The sequence below is a fragment of the Triticum urartu genome, chromosome 2A (genome assembly GCF_056163025.1).
Source record: "Triticum urartu cultivar PI428250 chromosome 2A, HENAU_Tu73, whole genome shotgun sequence".
Lineage (NCBI taxonomy): Eukaryota > Viridiplantae > Streptophyta > Magnoliopsida > Poales > Poaceae > Triticum > Triticum urartu.
The window spans coordinates 12,146,655-12,168,497 of NC_141874.1; the positions used below are offsets into that span (position 1 = coordinate 12,146,655).

Consider the following 21,843-nt stretch of genomic DNA (forward strand, 5'->3'; position numbering starts at 1 on the left):
ATTCAATGTATTCTTATATCCTCACAGACAAATGAATGTACAACTAACATGATTATCTACGGAATCGTAAAATACATTTTCAACAATTTGAACGTGTACGATCCATTTGTGTGGATTACTTCTAATGATAAAAAATTGGCTACTCTCCACCAAAGCGTTTAAATTTTTAGAGTTGTTCATGGTTGATAATCTTTGTGGACAACTTGACACACACCTACACCTAAAAGGTACATAAAGAGTTAGTTCTTCAATAAATTGTTGACAACATATTTTTATGTGTTTGATCATCCAACTACCGATCTTACATCACTTAGTCAAGCCAATTAAGCCACAAACATAGAAATTCTTCTATATTATATTGTCCAAATTTTACAAGTGAGAAAATTGCTCAAAGTTTACATAGATTTATCAAGAATCACTGCAACAATATATAAATTGAAAACCCAAGCATGTGGAAATATAAATACGTTGAAAGCATTTACAAAAATTAATTACATGATTAAAGAGGTAGATATTTAAGAATTTGTTAATTACACTTTAACCATTTACGTATGATGAATTTGGAGACTCAGTGTTAAACTTTATAAAATCCTAGCCCGCACATTGATGGGGCACTTTGCTAGCTAAAGAAATAAACATATGTCTGATCCTAACTCCATTCATTTATCTTGGTCCACATGGAATATCGAACACATTTTGCAAATCATTAACGTGAACCTCACCGCCCATGAGGACTAGAAAATTGGTCGGATCTGGTGCCGGCAGCAATGAGGGCCCCACCGACAAAGGAGATCCGGCGAAGGCTAAGACTGCTCATAGAGGGAGTAACTTCAGTAGTAACATATGGTCCAACCTAGTAAATTTGCTTATGTGGCAATGATTTAATGAGAGAGATGATTTGAGAATAGCTAGTTACTCACACTATGAGTAATATCATACATATCAAGACAAAATAAGTCTACAAGTTAAAAAATAAAGTCACCTTAAATTGTGGATCGTGAAGGTACTAACATAGACTAATCGTAATATATGAATGTTACTAGTTTAAGTTACTCTCCACTGTGACCAGCCTAATGCAACTGCAGCGAGACCGAGGAGGCACGGGGCCTCAACCCTAGCCCAGAGCTCGGTGGCGTTGAATGTCACCCACGGCTGCCAGTACACGTTTTTCCGAAAGACAGTTTGCTTTCATTTTCATGTTTATGGTTATAGTTATTGTCATTAATAGTTGAGTGCCCAAAACGATCAATCATGCAAGTTGCGGCAATAAAAACATGCTAATTGTAGGATTTAATGCGGCCATTACTTCCTACCCGTCACTTCACCAAGACCTACACTAGTCAAGCATGGGCATCACGATCTAGGCATGCCTTAGATTGGACACCGCAAAAAAAGTTGAACAGTGGAAAAAAGCCAACCACCAAACCAATCTTTCCTTGCAAATTGGACACCGCAAAAAAATTGAACAGTGGAAAAAAGCCAACCACCACACCAATCTTTCCTTGCAAACATAGTCAAATATAGCAGTTAATCTCCGCATTTCATGTTGTGATGTTTGGGCTACCCATACATAATTTTTTCTGTCCAACGTCCTTCAAGTGCCCTAATAGTTGCCCAGCCATTTAAGACTACCCACAGTAAGAGTAATATAGGAGGTAACATCACACATCTTTAGGCAAAACAGATGATGTGACGAGTAATTAATGAGAAAAAAGGAGCATGTGATAACATAGCTAGTTATTGTAACATCACACATATCAAGACAAGATGAGTCTATAACCTAATAAATAAATTATTACATGACACCACACATACTCCCTCTGTCCGGTGAAGAGTGTACATTAGGGTTTAAAATTTGTTCATAAAAGAGTGTACATATATCTTCCCAATGCACATTAAAGTAGAAAAAAATGCTTCTCTCTCATCACACGGTAATCAAGACCAATAGCATTCTACACATGGTCTCCTTAATTTTTACATGCACTTAGGTCATTGGTGGTTGGATAATTAAAGAGGAGAGACATGGTGGTTTGCACCTTTTCAATATATATTTTACTCTACTCCATAATTTGTTCTAAAAAATTTATATGTACACTTTTTACCAAATGAAGGAAGTATGTTACTTCCCACTACATAGAGGCTGCTCGCATGCACTGGCCGGACTCTAGTATGCAAATGAGCGTTGCAGCGCGCGAATTCCGACCGGGGTAGGCTGTTCCTGATTAAGAAAGTTCGTCAGGGCGCATTAATTGAAGATTGAGAAAATGGGGGCCCCATCCAATTAAAATATTAGGTGCACCGGAAATTCAGGGGTCCTAGAATATTAGGTGCACGGACCGATGGAATATAGGTGCATGCACCGATCGTGAAAGCAGTAGGAAACTACTGAGGTTGGTATGGAAAGGGACACAACGCAGTCATGGATCGCGCGACGTGCGGTCACGGAAGAGTCTTCTAGGTCATGCGTGGAAGTAATTAGGAATGGAAACTCAGCTAGACCGGTGGAGGAAAAGAGGTGCGTTTAATAACAACCGTGACTTATACTTTTGGAAAATTTAGATTCTCCTAGGCATCCAATACACTTGGACGGAGGGAGTACCTGTGTTAAGACCTCTCACACCATACGATTCGTGCATATACCACTATGGATCAACACCATAGAGCCGCAGTCTTCGCCTTTGAACAATTGTATCTATCTGATCTTGCCACAGCTCACTTATGATACGAAACGCTAACCTCGCCGCACCATGGAGAGAGCAAGAATGTACGCAGAAGCTTTGTCGACTCTACCTAGACTTACGAATTCGAGGAGGATCGGGGCTGACAGACCAACTCGGAAATGTTAAGTCTACATAGCTTCACTACATATTATTTTGCACCCTCATACTTTTTTTCATAGTCGAATTATATTGTTTCCTAGAGGACCGATTCATATGGTTCTTTGTAGGATGTGTCAGAAATATCTCATACCCACATAGAAAAATAAATCTCGAACCACATTAATCTTAGAATTTTCGAAGAAATTATTGATTAAAAAGTCAACTAAAACACATTAATTCTATCCCACATATACAAATTAGAGAATTTTATATTACGTGGCTACAAATATCACATATCCCTTGATGGAACACATGCCCAGTTAAGTATTTCAAACAACCTGTTTTGGTAATTAAAATAAACCAGTTGGAACTCAATTTTTCTCTATGTTCCTCACATTATACTTCTGCATGGATATTCTACCCAATAATACTAAACCATTTTGGTTGATCAGTTTCTCTGCATATATGAAGATCAGACACTATCGGACTTTCGTGGCAAAAAGGAAAATATATGCTGTTGGAATAAGCCATGCCCGTGGCGGTGGTGACAGGCGTGAACGCGCCCAGGTTGAGTTCGTGGCGGGCGTGGGCATGTGTGTGTGCCTGTCCGTGCGGGGCGTGGGTATGTATGTCGCGAGTGTGTGTGCATGCTCGCGGCCGTAGTTAGTTTTTTTTTTAACATCAGTACAGACACAAGCACTCATATACACGCGCATACACTCACCCCTATGAAGGCACACACGTACACCCTATCCCTATGAGCATCTCCGAAAGACTAAGCCGGCATATCATCTTGGAATTTACAAAGTCACCGTAGGCACCTCATCGTCGACGGGAACGTCTCCTCCCACTGAATGCGCATCGCCGGAAATACTGAAATAAATCCAGAAATAAATGCGAGCATCAAGATTTGAACCCTGATGGGCTGGGGATACTATAGTCCCACCAACCATCCAACCACATGTTGGTTCATAGTTAGTTGAGTGGATGCAGTATTAGCTAGCTAGTTAGGTGGCCGAGTCATTTGCCGGTTGCATGGCTGAGTTAATTAGCTAGAGTGGAGCTGCATGCGTGTAGGGATTTGTTGGGCAGGCCCGCGTCGTGCAGCGGAAGCGTGGTTAGGTTGCGTCGTGCGTTCGTGCGTCGTTGTTTAGCCTGCTATAAATTCTCATCCTTATGTACTGTTCGGTGGCGCCGGTATGAGCTGAGCCAGCAGTTCGAGTCACATAAATTAGAAGAAGCCGTATGTGCGTCCATGGCATTTGTGCGCCGGAAAAAAATCCAGTGTACTTCTTTTTCCGCCTTTTGAGCAATTGAGAGAGAGAGAGAGTGAGTGAGAGAGAGAGGGCGAGCTGGTCCGGGGTTTGTCACAACAAATACTACAACATGACATTCGTTTTTGGAGCCTACGTACAGAGACTTTTTGGACCATAGACCATTTTTTTCTTGACATCAAAATAGAACATTGACATAATTTTCCAATTGCGCCGATGTTGTCTACTAATATAATGCATCTAATTGAAGTTTGTATCCTTATTTTCGTATCATCGCTCAATCTGAGGTTTCTTGACATCACCCCACAAAAATATGTGTGCCATGCGACATAGCTAAATCACAAATTAGACAATACAATAAAAATTATTTGATCCCTGTAGATAACCAAGAGAAATTTCTACGTGCATGCTTAATAATGATCCATTAAAACATGTGCACATTGTTGACCAACATTTCTAATTCATAAAAATATTGACAGAAAATGAATATATACTAGCTCGTGCAGGTGCACGGGTTGATGACTAGTGGAAAGCTAACCCAGAATTAGTTTCTGGAGGTTGGAGTGCCACCACCATGAGGCGTCATTGCTCTTTCTTGCCGATGTTGAGATCCGCCTCCCGCCTCATTTAATCTAGCCGATTGATACAGTTGTGAGCGCGAGACCGTAGGATGGCACTCGGCAAACCGTTTCTGCATTAAAATGACTTGGTCTACAGGCTCTGCCACTGATTGGAATCTCGTGTTTCTAACATTCTGTTGGTTAGCGGTCCTGCTGTCATGCTTTGAAAATATGTCATTGTTGTTTGATCTTAGCCTTATGTACCTACCTATTAATGGCAGCAACAAAATTATACTCGAGATAATTTGATTCCGATAACAATGGTAGAGTCATGCGTGCCCTAAAGTTGAAATGAGGAGTCAGGCAAGAATATTTTTGGTAATCCAGTGCAAGAACTTTCGGTCACTTGAAAGATGTACTAGCATCTAACCAACTCGCTCTAACTCAGTTAGGCAGATTGTTCCCTTGTGTTGCGTCCGTCCTTGCCACACACTCTTGGTCTTGCTGGGCGTTGCACTCGCTGCTCACAAATAGGTGACACTGTATTTATGTATAAAAGTGAAAACTGGTGTTCCCAGCTCCATGGACCATCGAGCAAGTATAATAAGCTTATGTAAGCAGGCTGTAAGGGTTAAAATATTTTTTTCCTGTTGACATGGAGGGAAGAGAAGAGGAGAGAGAAGATGAGCCGGCTACATAATAAAAACCAGCTGCAACACGTGCTTCTAGGCAGTATGTGAGAGTGGAAAATGGGCCATGTATTGATGAAATAGCACATCTTTATATCTTACTATTATACGTGAAGGCTACAAGATTGGCTAAGATGACGTGGCAATGTCATATAGCCATCAACTGGCTATACTATTAACCATGCTCTCAGCAAATGGAACATGAGAAACAACCGAATACAATCCCTTTGTGGTGAAACCGATGTAGTTAATTACCTTCCCGCGTTCCGTTATGGCCAATTTTTTATTTCAGGTGCAAATACATACCCGCGGACCTAGATCTTTACCATGGGGGTGCCAATCCTCTCATTCACAACAAAAATGTCAGGCATAACCATAAAAAATGCCAGTTTATCATTCTACCCTTATAATACATATAGGATTAGACTAAGAGTACTAGATAAAAAAAGATTTGCATTTTTGGAGGAGATAACAGGGCACCCACGGAACCCCCATTGGATCCGCCACTGCCCGAGGGATTCATTAGAATTAGCAACCAAAATTTCCGATTGTGTATATCAAATGTGTAAAAAAAGTGAAATTTATTATTTTTGTAACTAATAAGATCCATGTTAAATGGCATGCGCTAAAAGTACAGCCATAATTGTTAGATTGTAATATCCTTGCGTCACACCTTTTACAAAAAGGAGGATAATCTTTGGCCTTTGGATCTATTGATGCACAATGTTCATAAATTAGTATTTTTTTTATAAGAATTAGTAGCATTTATACCAGACAAATCTTCTTAAAAAGAAGGAAAGCCCCAAAGTTATTCAGGGCCTCCGTCGCACCAGCATCTCCACAACTACCACAAACTGTATGACCTATGACCCGAATCCAACAGCAGAGCAACATGTGACATAACAAAGGCCGTAAAACTTAGGCAACACCTTGAAGGAGTCGTAGCTCGAACGCCGATGTTGCCAGATCGAACCAAAAGGTTTAACTTGGTGCTAGCTATCACCCACTAAGCAAAGGTCCAAGGTAACACCCTTATTGAAGAAAGTGCCATATTACAGTAATCTTTACCTTTACCTAATATTAAAGGAAGGAGCCTTTCATAATTCTCCATACGTCATCCTTTTATGTCCGTTGATTTTATCTTAACCATAAAGATTAGCGGTTGTGATTTAAAGGAGGGAGATTTTTTTATCAAAAAACTATTCGTCTCTCAGTCAAATTTACGTTCGGTTGGCTAGGAGTCGAACCCAGGCTAGGCCCAGGCGAAGTTTGGTGCTGGTTGTGTCCTTCACGGACTCATATTGACTATTATTATACAGCAAACCTCCGACCTAATTTTGTAATTTATATGCGGCAACTCAACATGGACTCCGCCGTCAAAAAAGGTCAAGCCCTGTTGAAGTGTAGGGGTGATGGTTGCTATTTGCTACCGATCCATAAGCTTCGACGGCGAGCGAAGGATCGAGTACCTCATGATTGACGTTGTGCCCCGAAAGCTCGAGCCTGTTGTAGTTAGGCATGGAGCTGCTATTTACATCTGATCCAAGGCGTAGGGGTCGGGTGAGGGCGATGGCGGCAGCCATGGTGGCGTCTACTTCTATGAAGGGGTGCAGCAAGGCGTTGATAGTGTTCTTACCATAGAGGCGCCATCGTCGTCCTTCTCGTCGCCCGTGCCGCAGCGGTAGTAGTTGTTTCGAGCAGTCACAGATGTGCCGCCCGTGCCACAGCGGCAAGGGGCTGGAGCACTGGCAAAAGGAGCGCTAGAGGCCATGATCTGGAATACGGGAGGAGGAGGAGGTCGGGGAGAAGAATCACCCCATGGCTAGCGTACTAAGTTGCGTTTTGCCGAGCGTAACCACAAATACCATGGCGCATCAGTAGTCACTTCGTCTCTTAGCATGTCTATGGGTTCATGGTGCAGGGAGATGACCGAACATGAAGCCGATAGCATCGTCACGTGATGAACTCGACAGATTCTACATGATCTCAATCTCGGCACGCTGCGCAATGACGGCCGGCCGGCCCGTCCACAACGTCTGTGGTGCATCCATGCGTGCAGCCCCATAAACACAGGCGCACACACATAGGTATGCTAGCCGTCGCGCGTGTGGCCGCCGTTGAGGATCAACCATCCGCCGAGAACAACATCACCGCGAGCAGCTTGCCTCCGTTGCACAGAGACGAGGATTGGAAAGGGAAAACCATGGAAGAAGCTTTCTCGGTAAGAGATCATCTTCGTCCCGATAGGCGATCGTGAGTAATTCCTACAACTCATTCATCCTGTGTCATCACTCATCCGACGACAGCTATAGCCTGTGTCATCACTCATCCGACGACCGGTGCATTAAGCATCATCCAGGTCTGGTCTATGTACGTACTAAACCGGCCTAACGGCCTAAGTATTTGATTATCAGTATATATTGTTATAGGTAGTGCTTCTCTCTTGAATTTACTGACTTTTGCATAATTGCATGTATATGACAGTTCTGCAGGCTTAGGTAGCTGATGCTTGCATGCATACATGTACGCATGGACGGTCTGAAGTATTACCTCTGTCCGGGATTACTAGGCCCCCTCTTATTTTAGACTAAAGTTTGACTAACATATTAAACTAATAAAATATAAACTATATGTCACAAAAATTATACATTCGGAAAGCTCTTTCAAATACAAATCCAACAGTTACTTTTGATAGCATATATTCTATATTTTATTAATCATATGAATGGTCAAAGTTTGACTCAAAATAGTAGGAGACCTAAAGTTGGTTGTAATGGGGAGTATCATATGCTAGTATCATGCAATGATACTAGTGTATGATACTACCTCCGTAATGCATAGTATCATATATTAGTATCATGTAGTACTTTATTTATTGCCATGCATGACACAAAGTAGCATAGCATTAATTATGATACAGTACTATCATGATATGATACTCCACCCTCTCTTTCTTCATTTAATGCTATGACACCTCATAAAAAAAATTAGTTGGCATGCATGATACTAGCTATGATACTACCATTACGACCAGCCTAATAAACCCGGATGGAGGTAGTATTATCTCTTTCTTTAGCCTTTTGTATATGAAGAAACTAGCAAAGCATCATTCTATATAATCCATTATTTTTGGCGTAATAAGAGAGAAATTAATTAACTGGATTTAAAAAATATTAAATTATGAAGTTTTTGCACTAATATGAAAAATAAAATCTAATAAGCAATATATATGTAGACAGGAGTATATGCATGCATGTGTCTATTATGTGCTGCAGATGGATTTTTTTTTGCATTGGAAAGGGAGTTTTTATTGCAATCTCACGGTGTTACAATCAAGAGGCAACAAATCCTCGATACAAGGTGGAACCGAGTTCACCCACACAGCCATGGTTCTCTCGGAGCGGCTATACTTGGCTAAATGATCTGCAACACGATTTTTACTACGGTGAATTTTCTGAGGTAAAAACTCTGTAACACATATGAGCTCATTAATCTCAAGGACTAGCTGACCATACGCTGATCTGTTGAGGCAGTTACTTGACAAGGAAGACAGAGCTGCAGCCGAGTCGGACTGCACAACCACTGCAGATGGATTATTAATGACGAGGAAAATTTCTACCATGCATGTACTAAGGCTGGTTGTAGTGTCAAGTATCATATATTAGTATCATGCATATGATACTAGTGTATGATACTACATCCGTAGTGCATAATATCATATGTTAGTATCATAGATAACTTCATTTATTAGCATGCATGACACATAGTAGCACAACATTTAATATGATACGGTATCATGATATGACACTCAACCTTCTCTTTCTTCATTTAATTCTATGCCATCTCATAAAATTTGCCTAGTTGGCATACATGATATTACGTATGATACTTCCATTACAACCAGCCTAAGCATTATTTCATAAAGTCGGATTCATGGGATGTTGTTGTTCCATGGCAACACATGTCTATCGATCTTGGTGAAGATTAAATATGAGACGAGATGTAAATGTATTTTGCACATACAATTCTAACTATAGTTAAATACACACTATTTTTTCTTCCTTTGCAACGCACAAGCATATTTGCTAGTGTTGCATAATCTTGTAACAAAAATGTTAGATCATGGGTTTTTACCCAAATAAGATGCAAACTCGTACCCACCCTCTCTATTGCCTTCTTACATATAGCATCTTCTAGCCCACTCCCAATGCGGAAAAAGCCCTTGTCCTATTCGCGTCGAACAACGTTGCATGCTTTTATCGTCACCCACCATCCACCTGTTCTGATGTTGTCTTTAAATACTTTGCACCACCTCCCATCCCTCCATATTGTTTAGTCTTCTGCTTAGTTTCCCCTCTTCCGGAGTACTAAGCCTTGTAAGACTGACGAGAAAAAGGTAAGGACTAGTCGCAATTCAAGGTGTGGATATCTTTCAAGGTATATCAATAGGGTCGTACATAAGAAATTTTCATTTTTGTAATTATTACCTTCCTTGTACATAGTTCTTACTAGTTTATAGAAATTGTAGTGATGAACACATTCCCTAGAAGACACACTTGCATAAGCCAGACCTCAGGGCTGTTAGAAAATGGATTAGCATTATATTATAGTAGTGGCACAAGTCAGCTGCAATCTATGTGGCTGGTTACTTAAAATGTCGAGTAGAGCTTCTGACTAAAAGTTGGGCAAATAGCTCCCATGCGACGTCGTTGGTGTGAACTGTCTCTCATGCGACGTCGTTGGCTGTAATAGCTCTCATGCGACATCTGCGTTGGAAAAAATAGCTCCCATGCGACACACCATTTACGCGGCTAGTTGGCTGTTAGTTAGGCTGAGGTTTGGTTAGGACACTGGGGGTTATGTGCTCTGACTGGTGGGGTCCACCTATGGCCACGTAGTCAAGAGTCAACCGTCCACGACTCGACCGGTGACTGTGTGACCATGCTCGACTCGCCCGTGCTGGACTGGGCGAGCGCCGCCGCCGTAAGCATCTTCTCCGGCAGCGGTTTCTTCTCCGCGGTGGTGGAGCGCATTTCTCGGCAGCGGCAGAGCTATTGCGAGGCGAGCCCGAAACCCTAGTCCCACTCCCTAGAATTTTGGGGGATCTGTGGCCTCATGCTGCCCTCTGTTTCTTGGCGATTTAGAATCGGGCTCCATTGGATCCGGGGGTTGTTTCTTCTCCGCGGCCCGGTGGTGGAGCGCCTATCTCTGCAGCGGCTATTGCGAGCGAGTATTTTCCAAACACTACTCCCATTCCACTGAATTTTGGATAAATCTGTGGCCTCATGTTGCCCCTGTTTCTTGGCGTTTTAGAATCTCGATTGGATAGGAGATGGAGCGAGGGCTGGATGAGATGGAGCGAGGAGACAGTGCTTCAAATCGGTAATGCCACCCTCTTTTCTTGGCGATTTAGAATCGAACTTGATTTGGTAGTGACTGCCGCCGCTGCCTGCCATTGAAAAAACAGGGGAGGTTCAGGTTCTGCCACCACATTCGCAATTATAGTGGATTTTTTCCCCTGTAAAGCCAAGCTCAGTGATGGCAGTGTCCAAGACATTGATAGAGATACCACCGTGAGGTTGGATGTCGAATTTGCAGATGTTGATCCCCAGTAATTGGAGAGCATGAAGGAGGGGGCCGTGGGAAATTTGGTGGAGAGAATTGGGGAGAGTATTGTTTGGGGTCCAGAACAAGAGGTATCTCTGCAACGTTTCGATAACTATAATGGTGAATATGTGAGAATTGAAGATGGAGAATCCATGGTTGCTGAAATTGATCAGCAAGAAGGGTGGGCAAGCAAACATTAACATTTTACGCAGAGCTAATTGATCTGCAAACTCATTCCAGAGTTGTTTATGTGCCATCAAAGAGGGCTGCATAGATGGAAGATGATGAGTGGGTTTCACAAAAGAAGATGTTGGCATTGTTGACTAAACCGACTGTAGTAGCTGAAGATACAGGGATTGATGTAGATAGAGAGGAGGGAACCCATGGTGCTAGGAAGATTGTTGTTGACTGGAATGTAGTAGAGTTGAATGAAAAAACAGATTTGATCATTACACCAATATCTGACATTGATATGGCCGAAATGTTTGGCATTCAAGTTGATGACAAAGATAAGGAGAAGGATGACAGTTCTTTGCCTGCTGAAGGTAACACAGGCCCTAGAAATGCAAATGAGGATGAAGAACAGCTGATGAGAGAGGCTGCAGATGATGTGGATGATGCAGATGATAATGAGTTGGTTTGTTTGTATGACAAAGAGAACCCAGTTATTGAGGTGGGAAAGTTGTGGCCAAGCATGAAGGAGTTTAGGATGTCTTTCAGGACCTATGCAGTGAAAAAAGAGTTTGATGCCAAGACTATGTGGACTGATCGAAAGAAATTTTATGCTCGGTGCAAAGGTTATGATGGTGGTGGCAATCCTTGCAAATGGTACTTGTCTGCCAGACTACAACCTGATGGAAGTACAGTAAGGGTAAATCAAATACCACACCAGCATATATGTATGACCACTTCAAAGAGAGTTTCAAAGATGACATCACAGCTTTGGGTTACAGAGAAGATTACTCCTATTTTAGCCAAGACTCCAAAGACTACTGCAAAGAGGCTTAAAGTTGACTTGGAGAAGCTGTACCCCATCCAGCTGCAATATACCACAGTGTGGAAAGCAAAACAAAGGGCCATGAAATCATTGTATGGTGACTGGGCAAATACATTTAGGATGTTGTATAGTTTTAAAGAAGAGGTGGAGAAGAGGTCACCTGGGAGTGTGGTGGAGATAGATACATAGGTAACAGAGGATGGCAAGGTTTTATTCAGCAAGTTTTTTATGTGTTTGAAGCCTTGCATAGATGGATTCAAAGCAGGTTGTCGTCCATATTTGAGCATAGACTCATCTTTTTTGACTGGAAAGTGGAATGGTCAGTTGGCTGCATGCAATGCTCTAGATGGACACAACTGGATGTTCCCAATTGCAATAGGAATGTTTCAATCAGAGACAGAGGCATCATGGATATGGTTCATGATGCAACTGAAAAGATGCATAGGGCCAGTTTCTCCTTTGGCCATCCACACAAATGCATGTAAAGGGTTGGAAAATGCAGTAAAAAATGTTTTCCCCCATGCTAAGCAGAGGGAGTGCTTTGGACATATGTGGATGAATCTGATAAAAAAATTCAGAGGAGATGAATTTGGGCGCATGTGGCCAGCAGCAAGATCCTACACCAGACAGACACATTCCTATCACCTTGGTAAGATATTGGCATCATGTAGTGATAATGAATTTGCTTCATGGTTGAACACCCACCATTCTCTGTTGTGGTATAGATCAGGTTTTAATACTGCCATAAAATGTGATCATATCAATAGCAACTTGGCAGAAAGTTTTAACAACAAAGTGAAGGATTTGAAAGACTTGCCTGTGCATGACATGGTGGACCAAATAAGGATCATGATCATGCGTTTGTGGGAGTTGAGAGGAAAAATTGCTAATATTTTGGAAGGGGACAAGCTTCCAGCAGTGGTACAACAGGTGGTCAGCAGGAGTAGAAATATTTCACATCTATCTGTTGAGAAATCTTCCTTGTGGGGTGCTGAAGTTAGAGATACAAAGAGTGACAAGAGGCATGTGGTAAATACTGAGTTGCACGAGTGCACTTGCCAAGAGTGGCAACACACTGGAAAACCATGTGAGCATGCCATACTTTTTTTGGCATCTAAACCCAGGTTAAATATGCATCCATATTTGCATGAGTATTATTCAGTACAAAAATTCAAAGCTGCATATGCAAGTCCAATTCCTGCACTGACTGATCAATCTCTGTGGCTTGAGGTGGAAATAGAATTTACCTTGTGTCCCCCTGTCACTAGAAGAAAGGCTGGGAGACCTAAACAGAGCAGATTCAAAGCTTGGTTTGAGAAAGGTGGTTGTAGTAAGAAGGGGAAAAAGGAAAATGAAAAGAATGATAAGCCCAAAAGGGCTCAAAAAGGTAACAAAAATAGGTGCAAGTTGTGTGAGGTACTTGGGCACAGAATTGGTTCATCCAAGTGCATCTACACTCCTCACAGGCCAAAGTATGTTCATGTTACTGTTTTTGCAAGTTTTTGATTTTGCTACTTGTTCTAGTATCTAACCAAGTCAAATGTTTTATTTTTTAGGAGGAAGCGTGCAGAAAAAGCCCCACCTCTTATTGTTGAACAATGCTGGCCAGTGAAAAAAGCAAGAATCAATGGCTATAGAAGGAAGAGCACTAAGCAGATAATGTTTGGTGACAAAGATATGGAGCTAACTGAAACTGTTACTGCTGAACATGAGCTAAGTGTTTCTGTTTTGGACGATGTGATGCATACTGAATCTATTTTGCAGACGCTAGGGCAATCTGAAACTGTTGCAGATGATGCAACTGTTGTGCTGCCATGCGAATCTGCTTTGACAACTGTGTTGCCATGTTTGGAGGTTGTGCTGCCAAGTGTTGAGTTGCAAACTGAAGTAGTTGAACAATTTGTGCCATCTACTCAATCTGCAGAAGTGCAAACTGAAGAAGTGGGACATGGTCAGGTGCAAAAGTTGAGGGGGCCTAGTGGAGTTTGCAAGGGGCCAAAAAGCAAGAGCATCAGCATCAACAAACTATGCGCCGTGGAACCAAACGGTGGAAAAAAGCAGAAGAAATCGAGTGGTAGGAAGAAGCAAAAGAAATAGAGTCGAAATCATTCAAATTTGATGTGAAAACTTAAGTTTGTTGTCATTTGATGTGAAAACTTATGTTCTTTCATGTGAAAACTTATGTGCTATGATGTTGATTTGACTTGAAATAAAATTCAAATTTGACCCGAGATTCAAATTTGAGCCTATCTCCAATATTTTTTGAGTTCATTTGTTTGTTCTGTGATGTTGCATCGTTTTATGTACTACTATGCACTTTAGTTCATAAATCCAACCCTTTTTGTGAAGTCCAACTCATAGTCACTGAAAATGTTGTCCAAACAGGCTCCAAAGTAAGGGAAAATGGCCCCATTTCTAAGCAAGTTTTTTTCGACCTTCTCAAAATCACCCAAAAAAGATTTTCTTAGCTTATATTATACCTATATAGGATCAATACGAAGTCTCACCTTTTTTTGAATAAGTATTCATATTATTTAATTTATTTTTGAAAAAACACCCTTTAATACAAAGTCAGCAATAAAACAAGTTTAAAAATGTTAAATGCAAAAATAACTTCAGATCCTCCTTAGTCACTCTAAAATGAAGCTAAGGTGATGTTTTTTTTGATTTTTTTGCATTTTCAAAACCTCAAACCCTCTTCTCACTCCTTTGAACTCTATGCAGCCTCAGTCGAGATAGTCCAATTTGTGAAGGTTTTTTCATGCAAAGATCATTAGATCAAGTTTATCATTTTATATCATAACTATGTAACATAAAAAGGCTATATGCGCAAGTTTTTCATTTTTTAGATTTTTTTGAATTAGTTATACACATTTGAATGTTCGGTCAAACCTTTCAAAACCCCGTTGACTGCCTCAAAACCCCATGTAACCCTAGCGCCAAACGTCCACCGTCAATCTAACCCTAACGCCAAACTGCGGCCGTCGGATAGGCCTTCTAGAAGGATTCCGGGGGGGGGGGGGGGGGCGATCCGTGGGCTCCAATCTGATTGGCCACCGTTTTTTCTCTCTGATGAACAGATAATGTTGAGCGGGGGAGAAACTAAGTGACCGTTGGGCCGAGCGTGCGTGCGCACGGCCGTCGAGAGGGGGGATGGGCTGCATGCGAGAGGGTAAATGACATGTGGGCCATCCCTGTCGAATGCATGCCATGCAACGTCGCAGCCTAGCTTTTCTTGCTCGTGAACACCTAGCCATTTGCATGCGGGCTTGCATGCACGCATCGACGCAGTAAAGCACGGCAGGGGCGCAGCGTATAGGTACGTCGCATCTAAGCTATTTTAACAAATGCATGTTTGAACGAGACGGACGCATCGGTGGTGCTGCTCCTTTTTCAGTGTCACGCGCGGATGACATCCTACGCGGCGTCACCGCTGCTGCAAGTGCACGAAACGATGCATCTCGCCTGTGCCGCCCGTGCCTCTTTGGATGCTCTGGCCGCCGTTTTTTGAATTAATGCCCGCAAGCCCAATTACTTATGCCAGTGCGAACGGAGAAGAGAAAACGATCGAGAAGGGGCACCGTGTACACATTGACCACGGCTGCAACGCGGCTATAAAAGGGCACCATTTCCTCATCCTCTCACACTCATCTCTCAAGCCTCCTCCCCTTCTTCTTTTCGAGCCAAATCCACCACTCGAGCCACCGGGCGAGCCACCATGCAATTCAACGGCCCTACCTACCGTCGCCCTCGCACCGTGCCGGAGAGGCAGTACCCGGCCGGAGTCGTCGTCGAGAATAGCCTGAGGGTGTGGGCCATCTCTAGGTGGAGGGGCCCTAGAGAGTTGTCTCGCTTCTTCCTCCAAGCCGGCTACCGCCACCTCCCTCCAGGAACTCCGCCCATGTTCCACCTCCACGAGCAGTACGATGGCAACCCCAACGACATCGTCATCGGCCTCTACGCCACCTTCACCAACCCCTACGATGCTCACCACCTCCTCGGCGAGGTGTTCTGGTGTGGATGCGAGTTTATCGCGTTCACGACCTACAACATCTTCACCAACTTCCACCACATCTTCCCTCACCCCAACGGCATGCACACCCTCCCCTACCAGATGCCGGAGAACGACGAGTGAGGGGCCCAAGGAGGAGGGGCCAAGGAGTGGCAAGGAGGAGGGGCCAAGGAGTTGTTCAAGGGGCTGTTCAAGTGCGAGTATTCTATCTATCTAGTTTGTGTTTGTGTTGGTTCGGGCGTGTGTGCCCGTGTCTTCTATATATCTAGTTTTAATTATTTTACTTTCATGTTTTATAAACTATATGTAGTGGGGGGATGCCCCTCTATATGTTCTATCTATCTATGCTACTAGGGTACTCGATGCCCCTCTATCTATCTATATGTTTTTTCGGTCCTAAAGTTTCTCCATTGCATTTTATTTATGTGGCCATGTGTACTAAAAAATGCACTAAAACATGATCCAATCATATAAGTTGTTGTTAGCACGTGTCTAGTTAATTATCTTCCTTTTATGTTTTATGCACTATATGTTGTAAGGGGATGCCCCTCTATGTTGTAAGGAGATGCTACTAGGGGCACACTAGATGTCTTCTTTTTTTTGAGAGGGGCACAACCTTTTTTGGTTGAAACACACGAGTAAAAACTTTGAAAACACCATAGCACAAGTCAGAAAAAATATTTAAAAATGGTGCTTGGTTGAAATAAACTAGAACCAAACAATTGCAACTTTTTTGGTTCACAAAGACTGCAAGTTGGACTGCTAACTAGAACCAACCTTTTGTTTTAGCTGAAACAACACGGGACCGTACCATCGGACACGATAGCTTATGCATAAAAATAGCTCAAATAATTATCAGATGAGTTATCTCAAAAAAGGTGACTGCAGGAAACTTAAAATTTGTGAAATAACCTAAAGCCGAAAAGATATATCGATGTCAATGACCGTGTGCACTTTTTTTTGCACTAGCTACACTTCTTTTATCAATGGGCCTAGATATGTTCTATTCGGCCCTGCCTAACTTCTATATGGGCCTGGCCTTTTTGGGCAACGGGCTGTGGACGAACCTTTTTTTTCCTTTTCTCCCTCTACCACTGAAACTGAAACTAATGACGAACTGAAAAACTAAAAATACGGGGCCGAAACAGAGTGGAGAGGACATGCTGAATTCGTACAGCGCAACACTTTTTATTCAAATATACATATCATTACGATTAAAGATGATGCCCAATCTATTCACTTACGACTAATTATCATCACATAAACAAATGCGAGAGCAATTACACAAACATAAAAAAGTCCGGCCATCGGCCCCATCAATTTGCCTTGCTTCTGCAATTCGATGAGTTTCTTCATCTGCCTGTTCAGCTTCTTCAGCTCTGCCGTCACTACTTCATCCCCCACAGTAGCCCCAATGGAATGGGCAGATCTAGGGGCCCCAGATCCAGACGCGCCCGATCCAAACTTGCCCAACTTCTCCGCCTCCAACGGTAAATCGAGCTCCCCTGATGCACCCTCCAGTTGAATCCGCTCTATGTACTCATCTAGCCACTCAAAATGGGTGCATTGCTTCAATTTCTGAAATTGGAAAGATGAACCCTAAATCCCAAATCTGATGAAAAATGGGGAAAAATTGGGCAAATATGAAATTGGGAGACAAAAACCAAAATTGGCATATTGAGAAGTAAAATCTCACCTTTCCCTGCTCTGGTTTGCTCTTGCATTTCACGAATTCCCGCCCAAGGTTGCCATTCTTGTCGGTCGTTGTGACTAGCCGCTTCAGGGGTGCGATACGTGGGCATGCAGGGCACCTTGCCATGGGCACTGCGCCATAGCGCGGCCATGAGCGGCGGGAGGCTGAAGCGGAGCTCGACATTGCTAGGCCGCGGCCCAGAACGGCGTTGCTGCGCGTCGTCGCCGGAGAAGAAGAACAACAACGGTCGGGGAGGGGGGAGGGGGGGGGGGGAGGATGGGCTCGGGTGCTGCACGGCTCGGGCCACGGCTCGTTGTCCTCTTGTACCAATGCTGACCTGGATAAGTTAGTGGGTCCCACGCTGTGGGTCCTGCTCACCTGACCAATGCTGAGTTGGATAAGTTAGTGGGTCCCACACTGTGGGTCCCACTCACCTGATTCGAGTTTTAAACATGTGTCTTTGCATTAGGCAGTAGTGTCGCATGGGAGCTATTTTTTCCAACGCAGATGTCGCATGAGAGCTATTACAACCAACGACGTCGCATGAGAGACAATACACACCAACAACGTCGCATGGGAGCTATTTGCCCCTAAAAGTTGGGCCAGAACCTATGCAACATCACTCCATGTATAATTAATAGCACAAGGTACCTCCTGGGAAAATTAACTACAGTTATTGCTACAAGTCCTTGGAGTGCAACTTGGGTAATCGAGTTTCATATTCCTATTGTATTGCACTATTGTTTACAAAAAATTTGATGTCCAGCGCCATTGTATTCCTATTGCGGGTTTTATTTCATGTCAAAGGAGCCTCTCTCGGCAATAAGTCTACTGACTTTGACTCCCTTGACCAGACCACTTTTATGTACCAAAAATTTTATAGGGATGTCTACAACTACTGTTACAAACTGACATAGCAACACCTGATTGGAAACCATGGGACCCACACTGAAATTTTGGAGGAAGGTGGCATCACCTGGTTGGAAATCATGTGGGTGGGTAGGTGGGTCGGGGGCACATTTATTTAGGGGGAAAGGTGGTGTGGGTGGGACACCTACATCACAATCTGTATTAGCATTTTTAGATATTTATGTCGATTTATCGGTCATGTGAACTTCTCATATATCCTAGCCACACTTTTAAGCACCTGGCTCGGATGTCCTGATTCCAGATGCATAAAAGTGTGGCTCGGATGCATCTCTTGTGTGTACTAGACATATTAGTTGTTCTTGTGTTGTGTATGATCAACAATGCTAATGATAGAATGAAATATTCTTAATTGTATTCACAACATCGACGCAGCATTTATCTATCATCATGACATAATATTTTTTATTTCAATTGATCCATGTGTTAAGAAAAATGAAAAAAAGGAATTGTGTTGATGCTTTCATGGAGTTTTCCCAGATGTACTATATGAATCAATGATCAATATAGATCATAGTTACATCTCTAGTGCATTAGTTAAAACACCTAATGTTTTAGTGTAGACAACATACAATGCCGCCCTAATATCCTCGCCTTTCTTATGGTATATAAAGTAGGTCACTGCTCCGAGGCCATGGCAGGCGGCCCATCAAACCTCGGAAAGATCCGGTGCACTCGGCGTGCACAAGGCTCTGCGGCCGTGCTGGCAATCGGAACGACAAACCCAGTGAACCACGTGTCTCAAGAAGAGTTCCCTGACTACTACTTTCGTGTCACTAAGAGCAAGCACCTCACTGACCATAAAGACACATTCAAGACAATATGTAAGCATGCAAACGTATATACTAGCTATGGTGAATGCATAGTCCACGAATGCAACCTTTGATCCCTGGGAAGTTTTTAAGACCTAACGATGCCATGCCTATGTATGATCTAACTTCTGACATGCTTTATTATATTGTGGGTGTTTCGGTCACTAAAATCTGACCAGGTGGTGCGATTGGCACGGAGAATCGTTTCTTTCAATACACGGAGGAACAGCTGAACTCTTACCCTGACTTCCTGCTTCAATGCACGTCGCCATCCCTTGAAGTTTGGCTTGATATTGTGGCTAGTGCTGCTCCACAACTTGCCACATCAACCGCCAAGAAGGCCATTGCAAAGTGGGGACGTCCGGCCACTGACATCACCCACCTTGTCGTCAGCACCAACTCGGACGCCAGCGCCCCAGGCATCGACGTACACTTGGTTTCACTTCTTGGCCTTCGCCTCAACATCTGTCGTACGATGCTCCAACTGAACGGCTGCTTCGCTGGCAGCTCTGCTTTGCGCTTGGCAAAAGACCTTGCTGAGAATAACCGCGGAGCACGGGTCCTTGTGGTTTGTGTGGAGCTCTCCATTGCAGGTTTCTGTGGCCCCGACGACCACTTAGACACCCTCATTATTCATGCGTTGTTCAGCGATGGGGCTGGAGCGGTCATCGTCGGTGCTAATACCATGCACCCTGTCGAGTAGCCGATGTTTCAGATGGTGTCTGCCTGACAGACCATCATACCGGGACACCCAACATGTGCTCGGCGTGAAGATGGGGAGCTATGGTGTTGGTGGCAAAGTTTCCACCGAACTGTAGAAACTAGTGGCAGACAACATCGAACCATGCCTTTCGGAGGCATTTGGTCCACTTGACATGGGTGCCCAGTGGAATGACCTCTTCTGGGCAGTTCACCCTGGTGCCCGTGGGATATTGGACGGAATCGACAAGAAACTCCAGTTGGAGCCCAGAAAGCTAGCGGCGAGCCGAAGTGTGCTACGAAACTTTGGTAACATGTTTAGCGCTACTATCATCTTCGTGCTGGATGAGCTACGACGGCGAATGGAGGAGGAAGGAGAGCGAGCAGATGGGGGGTCATGCTCGGATTCGGACCAGGATTCACTATCGAGACGATGGTGCTGCACGCTACCGGCGCTCTAAACAAAAACTAGCAACTCATTAATTAAGTGTGCTTGCAACCTTCGTGACGATTACAATCATTCCCGTTTTTGTACTCTTATAATTGTGCTTAATGTATCTCATGATATTTTATGGGATCACTGTACTCCATAGTTAATCAAATAAAATGTCACTTCATGATGTTATTGCTACTCTTAAACTTAAAGTTACCATTCAAGTTTCTACATATAAGTCATAGCTAGTTTGACGGTCAAAAATCATTCTTTGACCAAAAGTTAGTTCAATGGTATGTAGTTTATCATACACATAATAGTAATCATTAGATGTATTCAAAAACACTTTTATATGATTATGATTTAGTATGTCTACATATTGTATGAGAGATCAGAGATTGATGGTCCAAACATGAATTTGGACCAGGTTTCACTGTCGAGACGATGTTGTTGCACGCGTGCGTGTCTGCCTTGTAACCTTCATGTGACTACTACAATCATTCCCGTGTTTGTACTCTTAATTGTGCTAGCTTAATGTATCTCGTCATGTTTTATGGGATCAGTGCAATCCAAATTAAGTTAAATAAAATGTCCGCACATGTACCTCGGTACTCTTAAACTTAAAGTTACCGTTCAAGTTTCTACGTATAAGTCATAGCTACTTTGACTGTCCACATTCATTCTTTGACCAAAAGTTAGTTCAACGGTATAGAGTTTATGATACACAAAATAGTAACCATTAGATTTGTATACAAAAACACTTTTTTATGATTATGATTTAGTAAATATTGTCTAAATATTGTGTGAGCGATAAGAGATTTTATTGTTAAAACAAGAATTTGGGCAACCAAAATAAGGAGTAAGATGGAGCCTACACTACTACTACCTCTTGAGCACTACGTTGGGTTTCTCTTGAAGGGGAAAGGGTGATGAAGTAAAGCAGCGTAAGTATTTCCCTTAGTTTTTGAGAACCGAGGTATCAATCCAGTAGGAGACCACGTGCGAGTCACCTCGTACCTACACAAACAAATAAGAACCTCGCAACCAACGCGATAAAGGGGTTGTCAATCCCTTCACGGCCACTTGCAAGAGTGAGATCTGATAGAGATAATAATAATAAGATAAATTTTTTTGGTATTTTTTTGATATAGATTGAAAGTAAAGATTAGAAAATAAAATAGATTGGAAACTTGTATGATGGAAAATAGACCCGAGGGCCATAGGTTTCACTAGTGGCTTCTCTCAAGATAGCATAAGTATTATGGTGGGTAAACAAATTACTATAGAGCAATTGATAGAAAAGTGAATAATTATGAGAATA

General features: G+C 42.8%; 1 protein-coding gene and 1 pseudogene across 1 annotated transcript; one reads left to right on the forward strand and one right to left on the reverse strand.

Annotated features, from left to right (window-relative positions):
• Positions 1–17,194: 17,194 nt before the first annotated feature.
• Positions 17,195–17,834, reverse strand: LOC147982873 (uncharacterized). The gene is made up of 2 exons (XM_087539381.1): positions 17,655–17,834; positions 17,195–17,536 (listed from the first exon to the last, which is right to left on the reverse strand). The coding sequence occupies exons 1-2, from the start codon at positions 17,832–17,834 to the stop codon at positions 17,195–17,197; spliced, it is 522 nt and encodes a 173-aa protein (XP_087395507.1).
• A 1,378-nt stretch (positions 17,835–19,212) lies between these two features.
• LOC125540632 (bisdemethoxycurcumin synthase-like) lies at positions 19,213–20,626 on the forward strand (annotated as a pseudogene).
• The last annotated feature ends 1,217 nt before the right edge of the window (positions 20,627–21,843 follow it).